The sequence below is a fragment of the Nicotiana attenuata genome, chromosome 2, assembly GCF_001879085.1.
Source record: "Nicotiana attenuata strain UT chromosome 2, NIATTr2, whole genome shotgun sequence".
NCBI classification, from domain to species: domain Eukaryota; kingdom Viridiplantae; phylum Streptophyta; class Magnoliopsida; order Solanales; family Solanaceae; genus Nicotiana; species Nicotiana attenuata.
In genome coordinates, this window is record NC_031990.1 from 69101957 (window position 1) to 69118055 (window position 16099).

General features: G+C 37.6%; 1 protein-coding gene and 1 non-coding gene across 2 annotated transcripts; one reads left to right on the plus strand and one right to left on the minus strand.

Annotated features, from left to right (window-relative positions):
- LOC109212119 (3-hydroxy-3-methylglutaryl-coenzyme A reductase) lies at positions 10401-13636 on the plus strand. The gene is made up of 4 exons (XM_019375732.1): positions 10401-11584; positions 11676-11857; positions 12368-12714; positions 12918-13636. The coding sequence occupies exons 1-4, from the start codon at positions 10542-10544 to the stop codon at positions 13158-13160; spliced, it is 1815 nt and encodes a 604-aa protein (XP_019231277.1). The 5' UTR covers positions 10401-10541; the 3' UTR covers positions 13161-13636.
- Positions 15141-15212, minus strand: TRNAK-UUU. Its single transcript has one exon. It is a non-coding gene; the product is annotated as a tRNA-Lys (tRNA).

Genomic DNA, 16099 nt, shown 5'->3' on the forward strand with positions numbered 1-16099 from the left:
GATTGCCATCGGTTGTTGCGGGTTGTGTCTGGCACCGCTCGTGGCAGCTGATGGCTTTTGACAACGAACGGCGGAGCGTCGTGCAAGTAGCGCCGCAAGGTGCCGTGCGCATGGGGCGAAGCTCAGTACATGTCGATTGCCATCGGTTGTTGCGGGCAACATCGGGAGGCGACATCGCTCGTGGCGGCTGATGGCTTTTGGCAACAGAACGGCAAAGCACCGTGCAAGTAGCGCCGCAAGGTGCCATGCGCATGGGGCGAAGCTTAGTAAGTTGCGGATTGCCATCGGTTGTTGCGGGTTGTGTCTGGCACCGCTCGTGGCAGCTGATGGCTATGGAATGCAGTTCATCTAAAAAGATACTACTTTTGAAAAAAGTATCCACGGTCAGGTATCTCTATGTTAAAATTCATTTTTTAATCATTAACAATTTTACTAACGATTTTAGATGCTAGGCAAAAACCCTAACTCGTGCCAAATGATGAGTCACGACCTGTACGGCAAAATGGAATATTCTTAAATTCCCAGCCCAGGGTTACAATTAATCTGATGGAAATACACACGGGTTAGGCAGTCTTCATCTCTAATCGCACCTCCGAGTCCCGCAAATTTTTCTGTATCAGGAAAATGACCAAGTTAAGAGGAAAAACAAGTGCTCAAGGCTTCATACTTCACCGCTCAAACACTTGGGGGACTGTATAATGAACACAGAACAGATACGTGCGGAAAATAGATACGTAAATCAAGAGACAAGTGTTGAGCAGAGGTTATGGAATCCCAGCATAAGCATACATCATAGTATTCTTTCCCATGAGAACAACAGAGTCACCTCTCAAACTCATGAGAACAATAGCTAAACTATTCTATAAGTCCTAAATAGATAAGAAAAAGGCAAGAATAGAACATATTGAAGTACCAAGAAAACTTCTTAAAAAAGACTAAGTAAAACTTAGTCAAGCAAAATGTTTTTACAAGTGCCCCATTATGATAACTGGGGACTTAACCAAAAAATTCCTTAAAAAGGTCAAGGGATAAAACCACCAATTAATAAAAAAAATAACAAAGGAGTAAAATATTCAACTTGTCACTAAAGGGGTTGGAACTTCTGAAGTTGCAATGTTAACTTCTCAGAAGCAGCTGTAGGCACGGTAGCAATTTCTGAGGAAGTAGTGGCAGTTGGGCTTGAAGTGTTAAAGTCACCGAGGGAAGCAAGAGTCACGGGAGCTTCAGCTTTCACGGACTGTATCAGTGAAGTTTCACCCTCAGGAGCTGGAATTGTAACATTTTCAACTTCAACAGAAGTGGCTCCTTCATTTAAAGGTTCCTCAGCCACGGGAGTTTCATCTGCCGGAGAAGGAAAGTCAAGTGGTTGTTGAGTCATTTCAATGGTTCTCAAAACCTTGGCCAATTCCGATTCTAAATCAAAGTTTTCTTGACTGGCCTCAGTTAAGGCATCACGGCGGGAGTTTAGAAAGGCCCAGCTCACCTCTGTGTTAAAGTTCTCCTCAAGAAGCTCATAATCCCTTTCCCACGAGGCAAGATCTTTTTTTAACATTTGATTTTCAGCCAAAGTGGAATCAAGGGTAGCTTCAAGGGAGGCACGAGAATTCTCTAAGGCACGAACCTTATCAGAGGAAATTTGCAAGTCAGCCTGAGCCTGAGACAAGTTTTGAACTAGCTCTCCCGCGTACTCTTCTTTCTTGCTCAACAATACCTTAAGTTCTCTAATCTCTTCGCTTGACTTTGATAATTGTTCTGAAAAAGAACATTCAAGGCGCTCTTTATCCTTCTCAGCTTTACTAGAAGAAGCCTTGGCCCTCGATAATTCAGAAGTCAGAATTTGCTTTTGCTGTTCCAGGTCACGGTTACTCTCTTGCAATTCTTTTATCTTTTTCTGAGCATTTTTAAACTGCTCTTTCCAATTGGTTGCCTCAAGCTGGGCTTCTCTAGCTATCCTCTCAGCCTCAAGAAAAGTCTGATCAGACTCACGAGCCTTCTTTTCTAAGAGGGAAATTCTTCCCATCAATTCCGTACCAATGAGGTTAGCCTACAAAAACAACTCATGAAAGTTAGAATTAAAAAGAAAGAACTTATTAAAAAGTAAAGGGAGAGTACCTTCAATGTACAGTGAACTATATCATTCATCAAAGTTAGACAACTGTGACTGTCCATCTTCTTTTTCTCAATATCCCCAATTAAGGGTTCAAGCCAAACATCTGCTCTGCCAGACTTCCTTAAAAGACTGCTATTAGCAGGAACCTCAAGTGTTACACTCCTCATAGCCATGCTTCTGCTACTAGAACCCTCCTCTGCATAATGAGCAGAGGAAGGGGGAACTATAGAAGGAGGAACGGTAGAAGAGGTGAAAATAGTAGTAGTCGAAGGAGTCGAGGCAGGTAAGGGAGCAGAAATTGACAAAGAGGCAGGAACAAACAAAGTGGGTAAGGAAACACTTGAAATTAGAGGAGGAACAGAAAGAACAGGAACGGAAGATAAAAGAGGAATTTCATCTAAAACCGGACCTAATTCACCACTTTCGAAGCCCTCAATAAAGAGGCGATGAGTGGATTCAGGGGTGTCCCTTGGAATGGTTTCTTCATCAGAGGTAATAGTAACGGGTTCGGAGGTACGAGCGGGAGAGATTTCAGTTTCATCCTCAGAAACAATGCGCCTCCTGGTTCTAGGACGAGCTGTCAAAGAGGTATCTTCATCTTCATCAACGTCAGAATCCTCTTCAACCACTTTCCTCTTTGACAGCGTGGCTTGTGTTCTTTCCAAAGCAAGAGGAGTACTAGAAGAAGCTCGAAGGGTGATAGCTACTTCAGCCGACATCCCTCGAATAGTAAATCTTGACAAAAAGAAGGATAAAAAATTAAAAGAGGGGAAAAGAATTTAACACACGAGAAGCATGTATACCGTGAGTTTTCACTTTCCAACCATGTTTGTTGGAAATAGATTTCCAAGTTCGTGCCTCCATAGGCACGACTTTCAAGACAGCATCTACCCAACCATGGAAATTAGGAACGGGTTCCACATCTCCCATGGTTGCTACAAAAAAGCAAAGGAATAATAATAAAATTAGAAAAGAAGTTGAAATAACGAAAGCAGATACGGCAAGGAAGAAAATACTTACGTGCAAAGTTCCATTTCTCAGGAAAAGGAATATTTGATTCACCCACCAAATCAATTGTGGGAACATCAACAAACCGGGTGTACCAGCCACGGTCGTTATTATCTTCAGGGTTAACCAAAACCCTCTTACTTCTTGCAGATAAGGTAAAAACACCATTGCGGAATAGCTTGGGGTGATAAAGATGAATTAGATGAGGGAAAGTAAAGTCAACATCAGCTTTGGTTGACATATACCTCAAACAAGCTACTGCTCTCCATACGAGGGGACCAACTTGAGCCAAACAAATTTTGAAAAAACGACAGAAATCAAGTATGACTGGGTCAATAGCAGGAATAAATCCCAAAGTAAAGGGATAAGTGTAAACGAAAGAAAAGCCAACCCTATAAGAAGATATTCTTTGGTGTGGGGTAGGAATAACTATGTGGGTGTCATCTCTCCAACGACAATCTCTTCGAACAATTTGAATCAAAGGTTCAGTAATTAAAGAGGGATATTTATCAGCTCTCTCTAATTTAATCACTTGGTCACGAAGGGATTCTTTGTCATGTTCGAAAGATAAATCCGTTGGCACAATTTCTTCAACCAGAGGCTCTTGGTTAGACTCAGAAGGTTCTTTGCCCTTAGAAGAGGATCTGTTAGAAAGAGAGCCTCTAAAGATATTGCCAGAACTAGAAGAGGGAGTGATGGAACCAGAGGTACCACCACGAACCGACCCTGTACCACGAAGCACACCTCCTCTACCTCTTCTATGTCTAGCAAGAGCATTAGGGAAACTATCAAGAATTGGGACTCTTTTAGGGTTAGGATTTGAAGACGACATAGTGAGAAGATATGAACAGAAGGTATGAACTGAAGAAGAAGTGAACGAGAGTAAATAGCAAGAAATTTGGTAAAAAGCTTGTGAAGAAGAAGACAAAAGAAAGGGGGCAAGTTTATATATAAACTCAATCGTCGATAATTAAGAAGTGTAATGATGGAAAGCCTATAATAAAGGCAACTATCACTTCGTGAATAGTGGAGTTAAAGAAGCCTTAGAAAAAGGCTGCAAAATCGCAGAACTAATGAGAATGTGACACGTATATGGTGCATTAAATAGAAGAGACAATTGAAGCGTCGACACTGTCATAGCATTGATTATGGCAAAAATTCCCTTTTTAATGAAGATCCACTTCCCAAATATTTAATTGATAAATAAATGGAAAGTGGAGGGACTATCTGTATAGGGAAAAAACTGAATTTATATTGAAGGTGACGTGGCATGACACGTGGACTGGTCAAATGGTCAAAACATGATGATTAGTTAAGAGGCACGGGCGATATCAGATACGAGGAAAAGAAAATTAAATAGGCACGAGATGCTATTCAAATGATACGAGTCTCGTATCTATTTAACTTAATTAAATCCAGGAGGTCAGAAGGAATTGAAGATATGAATCTGATGGCATAAAGGAGTCTAAATTCAGTATTAAATGTCAAATACGTTAGCGAATCAGTATTGAATAGGAATGATTGTGTAACGTTTCATTTAATATCATTTAATGCTCATAATTGCCTCTTTAAGGCTAAGGCATCATACTTTTTCCTAGAAAAATCAACTATAAAAGGAGGAGGTCTCAGCATTTGTAGGGACAGGAAAAATTATTGAGATTACATTGAAATACAAACTTATTTACTTCTTTATTATCCTCAAAAATTTTTTATTCTTTTCGTCTCCTGATTATCAGTAACCCGATTTTTTCTCTTAATTTCTAGTTTAACCGAAATTCTATTTTTTGGTTAAACAAAAACAAAATTTTGTCTTACCAAGATCGTTCATTTCAAATTCTTTCTTCAAACACTCTACAACTTTTGGAAGCTCTTTAGAAGTGCCAATGATATTCAAGTCATCAACATACACAGCTATGATAACACATTCAGATCCAGACCTCTTAATAAAGACACAAAGGTAAATATGGTCATTTTTGTACCCTTCCTTTAGCAAATACTCGGTAAGACGATTGTACCACATCCTCCCTGATTGCTTCAATCCGTATAAGGATTTCTGAAACTTTATTGAACAAGTTTCTCTTGAACTTTTATGAGCTTCAGGAACTTTAAATCCTTCAAGGATTTTCATAAAAATTTCGTTGTCCAGTGAACCATATAAGTAGGCTGTGACAACATCCATCAATCGCATATCAAGCTTTTCATTGACTGCCAGATTTGTTAAATACCTGAAGGTAATTGCATCTACCACAGGAGAATATGTCTCCATATAATCTATGTCAGGCCTTTGCAAAAACCCTTGTGCCACAAGTCGTGCTTTATATCTTACGACTTTACCTTTTCCATTTCATTTTTGCACAAAAACCCATTTGTACCCCACTGGCTTGACACCTTCAAGCGTTCGGACTATTGGTCCGAAAACTTCACGTTTTTCGAGTGAAACCAATTCCACTCGAATTGCGTTTTTCTATTTTGGCCAATCATTTCTCTATCTACATTCATTGACAGATTTTGGCTCAAGATCCTCATCTTGTTGCATTATTTCAACTGCAACATTATATGCAAAATTGTTGTTAACAATAACGTTATTTCGGTTCCACCTTTTTCCCGTAGAGACATAACTTATTGAGATCTCTTCATTTTCATTATTTCCAGGTACTAGAACCTCCTGTGAGGTCTTATCAATTACTATGTCTTTATGCTCCTCTTGAGCAATTGCCTTCATGTTATGATCAACTTGATCATTTGCTCCATTCCATTTTCGAGGATTCTTATCCTTGGAACCGACTGGTGTACCACGTTTAAGGCATGGCCTAGACTAATTTGCATTATCATACTGTCCAGCTGGGATATCAACTCAAATTGGAGCATTAACAGCTGGAATATGCGATTTAGTAACCCGTGGAAGGTTAGTAAATGCATCTGGCAATTGATTTGCAACATTTTGCATATAAATGATCTTTTTAACTTCTTGTTCACATTGATTTGTACGAGGATCCAAATGAGAGAGATAATACGTTTCAATCTATCTCTTTTTCCACTTGTTTATTTTCTCCCCCTAATGTTGGAAAAATTGATTCATCAAAATGACTATCAGCAAATCTGGCTGTAAACAAATCTCCTGTCATAGGCTCTAGATATTTAATAATAGAAGGAGATTCATAACCAACATATACTCCCAACCTTCTTTGGGGACCCATCTTTGTGCGTTGTGGTGGAGCAATTGGAACATATACCCACATCCAAAAATTCTTACGTGGGAAATATTTGGCTCCTGACCAAAAGCCAACTGTGATGGGGAGACTTCATGATAACTGGTTGGCCTTATGCGCACAAGTGCTGCTGCGTGCAAAATAGCATGTCCCCACACTGAAAGGGCAGGTTTTGTCCTCATTAGCAATGGTCTAGCTATTAATTGGAGGCGTTTAATCAATGATTCTGCTAGACCATTTTGAGTATGAACATGAGCAACCGGATACTCAACTTTTATTCCAGTGGCCATACAATAATCAATAAAGGCTTGAGATGTAAATTCACCAGCATTATCAAGACGAATTGTCTTAATTGCATAATTTGAAAATTGTGCTCTTAAACTTATTATTTGGGCCAACAATCTCGCAAATGCCATATTACGAGTTGAAAATAAGCACACATGTGACCATCTTGTAGATGCGTCTATCAAGACCATAAAATACTTGAATGGTCCACATAGAGGGTGTATAGGCCCACATATATCACCCTGTATATGTTCCAGAAATGCTGGGGATTCAATCCCAACTTTAGCTGCTGATGGTTTAATAACCGATTTTCCTTGAGAACAAGCAGCACAAGAGAATTCCTTAAATTGAAAAATCTTCTTGTTCTTCAATGTGTGCCCATTTGAATTCTCTGTTATTCTGCACATCATGTTAGAACTGAGATGGCCCAACCGGTCATGCCAAATGATAAAATCATTAGAAGTAGTAAACTTTTTGTTTACTATGGCATGTGATTCAACCACACCAATATTTGTGTGGTACAACCCAGAAGAAAATGCGAGTAATTTTTCGTGCATATATTTTTTTCCCCGCTTTTATTGTAGTAATATAAAGTTATTCAACATTTCCTTCGTTTGATGTCTCAACATGGTAGCCATTTTGGCGAATAGCTTTGAAACTCAACAAGTTTCTTTGAGACTTACTACAATATAATGCATTATCAATAGTTAATATCGTTCCTTCCTCCAAGTAGTAATAAGGTCGCTCTTCCAGAGCCCTCAATCAATTTTGTACTACCAGATATTGTATTAACATAGACCTTTTCATGACCAAATAAGAAAAAAATTTCTTTTCTCTTAATATTGTGTGAGTTGTAGCACTATCCAAAAGACATAAATCTTCATTACTCATCTTGGATCCAGTTGAAGACTGGAATCTTCATAAAAAAATAAAAGTACATCATGAGAAATACGGAAAAACTAACATCACCAATGACAACATAAGACAACGTAAGTACTACTTGAAAATAAAAATAACTTTAAATGAGACAAAAACACTAAAAAAAATAACAACATAATTGCATTCTCCAGTAAAATGATCAAACTTTTGTTTTGATCTTCAAAGAAATCTTCAACTTTCAAATGAGTAAGATCATCGAGCCCTTGAAAATCATCATCATTCAAAGCAAGATTTGCCTCGGGATTGTCATCATTTTTGTTTGAAGGCCTTGCCTCTTTAAAGGTCAAGTGAGACTCCACTGGGGCATTAGCAGAAGATGCTCCATATTTGCCTTTCTTTTGATGGAGCTTTGATAAAGCCTGACAAAATGCTCAGATGCACTGCATTCAATTTTTCAATGACCTTTCATGCCACAACGGTGGCAGTTACCGCTTTTGCCTCTTGAAGGATTGTTTTGAGATTCCATATTGTTCTCTTGTTTTCCATGACCACCACGCTGACGACTATTATATTGTCTCTTACCATTGCCATGCCCACGTACATTCATATGGCCATGATTATTATTCTGTCTTTTTCCTGACTTATCACGTCTAGATGCCATATTCGCTTTAGGAAGCGGAGCTAACCATGTGGGACGGACTTCATGATTTTTCAGCAAAAGGGTATTATGTTGCTCAGCCACTAGAAGGCATGTGATCAATTCAAAATACTTTTTAAAACCCCTTTCACGGCATTGCTGCTGTAATACCATATTTGAGGCATGAAAAGTCGTAAGAGCCTTTTCCAATAAATCCTCATCATTCATAAAATCCCCACATAATTTCAATTGGGAAGTTATTTGAAATACAACAGAGTTATACTCACTTACGGTCTTAAAATCTTGCAGCCGTAGGTGCATGCACTCATATCGAGCCCTTGGCAATACCGTAGCCTTAAGATGATCATACCTTTCCTTCAGAACAGTCCACAATTCAAGTGGATCTTCATTGTCAAATATTCAACCTTCAAACCTTAATCCAAATGATAACGAAGGAAAATCATGGCCTTCGCTTTGTCTTGGCTTGATGCCTCATTACCCTGAGTAATGATGTTACCAAGGCCTTTAGCGGCTAAGTGAATCTCAGCATCGAGAACCCATGATAGGTAATTCTTTCCAGAAATGTCAAGTGCCACAAACTCAAGCTTTGACAAATTCGACATAGTGAAAACTAAACAACGAAAAGAGCTCAATTTCGTGCTGATAACGTGTTAATAAATGTAGCTCAAAATAACGGTGTAAATTATTCACTATGCTATTGGAAGACCTAAAAAATAATTATAAATTACAGTTAATAATAAGTGGAACTAATAATTAGAAAAACAAGTTTGAGAATCTGTTATAACATGTTAAATTACACTACCGGTATATAAATTCTTTATATTGTCAGTGTATATTAATATTGCATTTAAATGGTTTTGAAATTTTTTTAGAAAATAGTTTCGAAAAACAAGTTAAGTTTGCTAGTTTCTAAAACTATTTTTTTAAACAATTTTATAATATTTAAAAGTAAAAGCTAAAGAGCTAAATTCACTGTTTTGTAATTCCTCGGTCTGTTAATAAATGTAGCTCAAAGTAACAATATAAAACAAGTAGATAAGTAGAATAAGAGAAGAAGAGATAACTTTCTTATTTCATCAAGTGTTCAAGTGTGTTCCATCTTACATTTCATGCCTCTATTTATACTATTACATATGAAGGTTACAAAATGATTGTCTTAAACATGACATTAACAATTGAGATCATGGGGGGAGGTTATGGAGGTGTGGGAGTTACAATCATAATAGTGATGAGTAGTGGGAGGTTACTTACATCAAAAATAAAAATAGTGAGAGTAGTGAACATCCATATTAACTATAGGTTTTACAACACGGTCCATTTTATTTGATGTTTTTTGCTTGTTAGTCTGCTTAGAAAAGCATGATACCGATTTACAAATAGAAACTTTTTAACGTTAAATTTTCTTATTTATTTTTAATGACATGCTTTTGTTTTTTATATTACCATAATGACACATTTAAATTCCCTTTGATATGTGCAAAAAAAAAAAAAAAATCCTTTCTCTCTTAAAATAGAATAAACCGCAAAAACAAAATAAAACCAAGGGAGTAATAATGTCGGTCTATCTCTCTTAATATTGTTCTCATTACGATTCAACTTATATAGACAAATAGTATAAACTTGTTTACACTTGTCAGTGAATTTTTACCTATTACATAACATGTTATTTATCTTATTTTCTGGTTTACTAAATTAAACATATTATAGACACTTATATGTTATTTTATATATTTTTAACCTAATGATAAGAAATATTATAGTATTAGTGCATAAAAGCCAAACTTTTCTCGGTGTGTGAAATTATAGCTCGTGTACTATAGTTCAAATTTAAATTCTGAATACAATGGTGGGATATCCCATGAGATTAGTTATTCCACCTTCTATATGTTATAGTTAATTTAGTGTAAAAGTTTTTCCATATTAACTAATACTCCAAAGTCCAGACCATGGGATGAGGTTCATCCCAAACTTTATATCGAGATTATTATCTTTATCACGTATGTACGACCAAACGACCCTTACATCTCTACCCAAAACATAAGTCAACTTGACTATATAAAACTGTTTTTCAAAAAGAAGTATTTTTTTCTTAAATATAATTTCACCAAAGTATAATTGATCACCTTAGAAGATAATTAAAGACATTTTTTTTTTAATGTTTGAAACATAAAGAGAGAAAGGAGGGGGAAGCACACGGTACGTATGGCCCAAAAGTCCAGCGCGGCAACCGGTTTTCTCTATAAATACATTTCCTACTTCTTCGCTTTTCCTCACATTCATTCCTCCATCACTCAAACAATACTTCTCAAATCACACACAACAATCCCACAGTTCCCCTCTTCCTCTTTTCTCTCCCTTCACTTCCCGGCCGGCGGCACTCTTACCGGTGAAAATGGACGTTCGCCGGAGATCTGACAAGCCTGCATATCCAACCAAAGAATTTACCGCCGGCGAAAAACCTCTCAAACCCCACAAACAACAACAAGAACAGGACAACTCCCTTCTCATTGCCTCCGATGCCCTCCCACTCCCTTTGTACCTCACAAATGGGTTGTTTTTCACCATGTTTTTCTCCGTTATGTATTATCTTCTCAGTAGGTGGCGTGAGAAAATCAGGAACTCCACTCCTCTCCACGTGGTTACCTTTTCTGAATTAGTTGCCATTATTTCGTTGATCGCTTCCGTGATTTATCTTCTGGGGTTCTTCGGGATCGGGTTTGTTCAGTCGTTCGTTTCCAGGGATAACAATGATGATTCTTGGGATGTTGAGGATGAAAACGATGAACAATTTCTCTTGGAAGAAGATAGTCGTCGTGGACCTGCCACTACTCTTGGCTGCACTGCTGTTCCACCACCACCTGCTCGACAATTTGTCCCAATGGTACCACCGCAACCCGCCAAGATCGCAGCTATGTCTGAAAAACCTGCGCCGTTGGTTACACCAGCAGCCTCTGAGGAAGACGAGGAGATCATAAAATCCGTGGTGCAGGGGAAAATGCCGTCGTACTCTTTGGAATCGAAACTCGGTGATTGTAAGAGAGCTGCTTCCATTCGTAAAGAGGCGTTGCAGAGGATTACGGGGAAGTCCCTAGAAGGGCTCCCATTGGAGGGATTTGATTATGAATCCATTCTTGGGCAGTGCTGTGAGATGCCAATCGGCTACGTGCAGATACCCGTTGGAATAGCCGGGCCGTTGTTGCTCGACGGGAGAGAGTATTCGGTGCCAATGGCAACCACTGAAGGATGTTTAGTGGCTAGCACCAACAGGGGTTGCAAGGCTATCTATGCTTCTGGCGGCGCCAATAGCGTGTTGCTCCGCGATGGGATGACCAGAGCACCTTGTGTCAGGTTTGGCACTGCCAAAAGGGCCGCGGAGTTGAAGTTCTTTGTTGAAGATCCTGTGAAATTTGAGACACTTGCTGCTGTTTTCAACCAGTGAGTGCTTGCCATTATTATATTTCTCAGCGTGCATTTGAGTATGTGTTGTGTGGTTATGTAATTTTTGCCATTGAATTGGATGTTGCAGGTCAAGCAGATTTGCCAGATTACAAAGGATTCAATGCGCAATTGCGGGAAAGAATCTGTACATGCGATTTGTGTGTAGCACTGGTGATGCAATGGGAATGAACATGGTGTCCAAAGGTGTACAAAATGTTCTTGATTACCTCCAGAATGAATATCCCGACATGGATGTCATCGGCATATCTGGTATTCCACCTACCGTTTAGTTTTTCATTAAAGATATCCCACGTATTTTACACCCACTGCTAGCTTAATTATACCACTTCATATGATTATAGTAAATTAAATCCATGAAAAAAGCTGTATATTCACTGCATGAAACACGTAATACACTTTATTTTTCTGCTGTGCATGGTCTCTGTTGAATGCTAATGGAATTTATCAGAAGTCTCTGGTTATTGTAAATGTGTGTTTCCCACGGGTGGAAAATGTTTTCTTATCTAGCGTAATTTAGTAAATATTGTCTCCAAAGAAAACGTTTTTTTCTTTCTGAAAAACATTTTCCACCAAAAAGGAAAAATAATGTTTCCATACAGGTATCTTAACTCTTATTTATATGGAGTAACTTGTTTCAATAAAAACTTGACATTATTGTGATCTTCAATACCTAAGAATATCACCAAAATATTTTACCCGCTTTTGTTCCCACCGAAATGGAGATATTTGTCTAATTAAAGTTATCTATAACTGTGACAGGGAACTTTTGCTCGGACAAGAAGCCAGCAGCAGTTAACTGGATTGAGGGGAGAGGAAAGTCTGTAGTTTGTGAGGCAATTATCACGGAAGAGGTGGTGAAGAAAGTTCTGAAAACTGAGGTTGCTGCTCTTGTGGAGCTGAACATGCTTAAAAATCTTACTGGCTCTGCCATGGCTGGTGCGCTTGGTGGTTTCAATGCCCACGCCAGCAATATCGTTTCAGCTGTGTTTATAGCAACTGGTCAGGACCCAGCTCAGAACATAGAGAGCTCTCATTGTATCACTATGATGGAGGCTGTAAATGATGGCAAGGACCTCCATGTTTCTGTTACAATGCCTTCCATTGAGGTATGTGATTAATATTTTCTTAATACAAATTTCTGATTCTGTCCTCGTCCTTCTTTCTAAATCATCAAAGCTAATGAGTTTTATGCAAAAGAGAAAACATTACAGAGGTCCATACATGTGAACAGTCCTCAGTTCAATTTAAAGTGTTACTCTGGAATCTTTCAATTTCTTGTTATATTTATTGTGTATTTAATGGGATACAGGTTGGTACTGTTGGAGGTGGAACTCAGCTTGCTTCTCAGTCAGCTTGCTTGAACTTATTGGGAGTGAAAGGTGCCAACAGAGAGGCACCAGGGTCAAATGCAAGACTCTTGGCCACAATAGTAGCTGGTTCTGTTCTTGCTGGGGAGCTATCCCTCATGTCAGCTATCTCAGCTGGGCAGCTGGTTAAGAGCCACATGAAATACAATAGATCTACCAAAGATGTCACAAAGGCATCCTCCTAATCAGGGGAAGACAATCCAATTCCCCGCCTTGTATTTGAAGCTGTACACAGGTGCTCCAACAAGTAGCTTCCACTTAAGAATGATCAAGAGTAGTATTAAATAAAATTTACAAAGCAAAACCTATAATAGAAGTCAGAAGACGAATAACGCCAACTTCTTATTTTTGGTGAAGTCATGTGAAGGTGGTAGGGTCTCTTTTCCTCATAGTTAGGGTAAAGAAACCTGAAAATGTATTGTGAAGATCCGCTGGGGGAAGTTAGCTGGGCTGTCTGTTGTCTCAGTGATTCTTGACGCCATTTGTTAGCTGCCAACACTTGGTATCTTTCAATGTGCCATAGGGGGAATATCCTTTTCATTTCTGTTGTATTGTTCGTTTGTTTGTCAATTTGTCATTTATTTGTAATTTCTGCTGGGGTTGTCTGGATCTGATCAGAAAGTGTGATCTTGTATATGAAAATAAATTTCTTTTATTCAAATGAACTGTTGCGGCTTTGTTGAAGTGTTTGTTCATGCACGGATGCACCCATTTACTTAGAACATATTTTCTGCAGCATACATGTATGTGCTTAAAGGCGTTCAGAATACATAGATCTCAAGATTAACTTAAAACCATTTTAATTAAGGGTTGTAGATCAAGATTAACACAACACTGGCCAACTAAGGATGAAAGAAAAGTTCATTTGCGCTACTTGTCTATATCTGCATTTCATGTACATTGTCAAAGTTGAAAGTGGAACTTAATTTGCAAATGCACAGAATAGGGAACTTCTACTCTTGAGATGAACAAAATGACATGTCTATTGGGCTGAAGTGCTAATCTGTGTAGAGAATACCAGTTTACAGCCAATACAACAACCTGATCTTCTATAGCTTAACATGAATGACACATAGACTGAGCATACTGTTTTCTGTATATTCTCAACGATGGAAGTCATAAGATTAAACATGTAATTAATAGTCATGTTATTTTATAGTTAGCCCCTTATATAGCCATGTCAGCACGGGGTGTCTGCGAGACACACTTGTGCCAACAAGAGGTGTCTATCTAATCACTTGGATATATAGTTAGTGTTTCTTAATGATTGAAGTCAGAAGATTAAACTTGTAATAGTCATGATATTTATATGTCGTCTAGCAAAATCTAATGCATATTTTGACGGAATCCTCTATAGGTTATAAGTTACTAATATGTAATATACTTTGATGTAATGGATTGTGATATGCCTCTGCATGCAGAATATGAATAGTAGGCTTGTGGCCATAATTTAGGAGAAATAGCACGGCTCTTATGGTTTGTCAAGAGTTGCAATTCACCGAGCTATCAATATGATGTTACTGATTGTCAGACATTATTGAGCTCTAAAATCTAATATGGCCTCAAGTATTTGATCTCGGTTATAGGAATAATAACAGTATTATTAGGAGCTACTTTAGCTCTTGCTCAAAAAGACATTAAGAGAGGTTTAGCCTATTCCACAATGTCTCAATTGGGTTATATCTTTTTAATTACAATATGAAAAATGATTCTGGTTACTGTCTTTCCAGGCAATGATTCTGGTTACTGTCTTTTTAATTACAATAGTATGACAAATCTAAATGGCCTCAAGTCATGATAAGCTTTGGTTACTGTCTTTCCAGGCAATGAGAAAATAGGGAATGTAAGGTGGTAGGGCATGCAATTTGGAATAAATGATTCTCAAGATTCAATTAAAAATATGAAAATGACGCATGTAGCCAAATATTAGGCAGAAAATAATCATTTCATGACAAAGAAGCATTCCACTTTTGTTTGTAGTGCCAGTTGCTGAAATTGAAAGTTGACTTGAAGATTAGAGCCAAATTCGCAACAAATACTGAATTATTGGTAGAGAATTTCGGTCTGCCACCACCCTTGATTATTAATTATTATTTGGTTCAATTCCGATAAGCGTTTCTAAAGATAAATTAGAGAAACATAATACACAAAAAGAAACAAGAATGCGCCGTCTGTGGGGATCGAACCCACGACCACGTGGTTAAAAGCCACGCGCTCTACCGCTGAGCTAAGACGGCCTACGGAATCTATTTTGTCCTTTTTTAGCAATAAGAAGGACTGAAGATCTGTACCGCTATCATATTCCTGCCAAATTTCTCTCGGGGAAAAACATAATTAGTCAATATTAAGAAAAAAATTCAGAATCTTAGCTGGAGTAAGTAATCAACAAAATTGATAGTAGCTAATTAACTACATTCCTAACAGAAACATACAGCAACAACATACCCAGTAAAATCCCATTAGCGGGGTCTAGGAGGATAGGATGTACCTTATCCCAAAAAGATAAAAAGGCTGTTTCCGGGAGATCTTCGGCTCAACATACATTCCTAACAGAAACATAATCAATTAATTATTGGACCTCTCAGTCCTTTGCTTATTTTAAGTGGAGTCCTAAAAATACTAAAAGGTAATTAATGTGATAAGTTACTGCATTTAGCTGATTTATAGGGAACAAGGTTGCAAATCGTTAGACCACATTATTGTTCATTTCCTATTACCTTTTTTTTATTTTATTATTTTTCCTTTTTGATTTTCCCCTTTTAATTTATCCTTTTTAAATGAAGAAAACAATTATTTTGAAATATGGGAACGTGATGGGAGGTTTTCTTTACATGTTTATTTTTTGTTGTATTTGATTCCTTTTATACTCCTAAAAATAATAAGTACTATATTTATATAGCATATAATAGTTGTATAACTAATATATATAATATTTGGAGTATATTCTAGTTGTATAAATGTTATTTATATTAGACAATTTTCGTATTATTGTTATTATATATTATATAAAATGTATATAATTGATATATACATATTATATATAACTATTTTGATATGCATAGTGATATATGATGTATTTTGGGTAGAATTTATTTTATGATTTAGTCTGCCATATATATATATA

What these genes read in the sequence shown, in the direction of transcription:
- LOC109212119 (XM_019375732.1), top strand. Translation starts at nt 10,542, where the DNA reads ATGGACGTTCGCCGGAGATCTGACAAGCCTGCATATCCAACCAAAGAA. An exon ending in GGATGTCATCGGCATATCTG is followed by an intron (nt 11,858 to 12,367) that starts GTATTCCACCTA and finishes TAACTGTGACAG; the next exon opens with GGAACTTTTGCTCGGACAAG. An exon ending in TTACAATGCCTTCCATTGAG is followed by an intron (nt 12,715 to 12,917) that starts GTATGTGATTAA and finishes AATGGGATACAG; the next exon opens with GTTGGTACTGTTGGAGGTGG.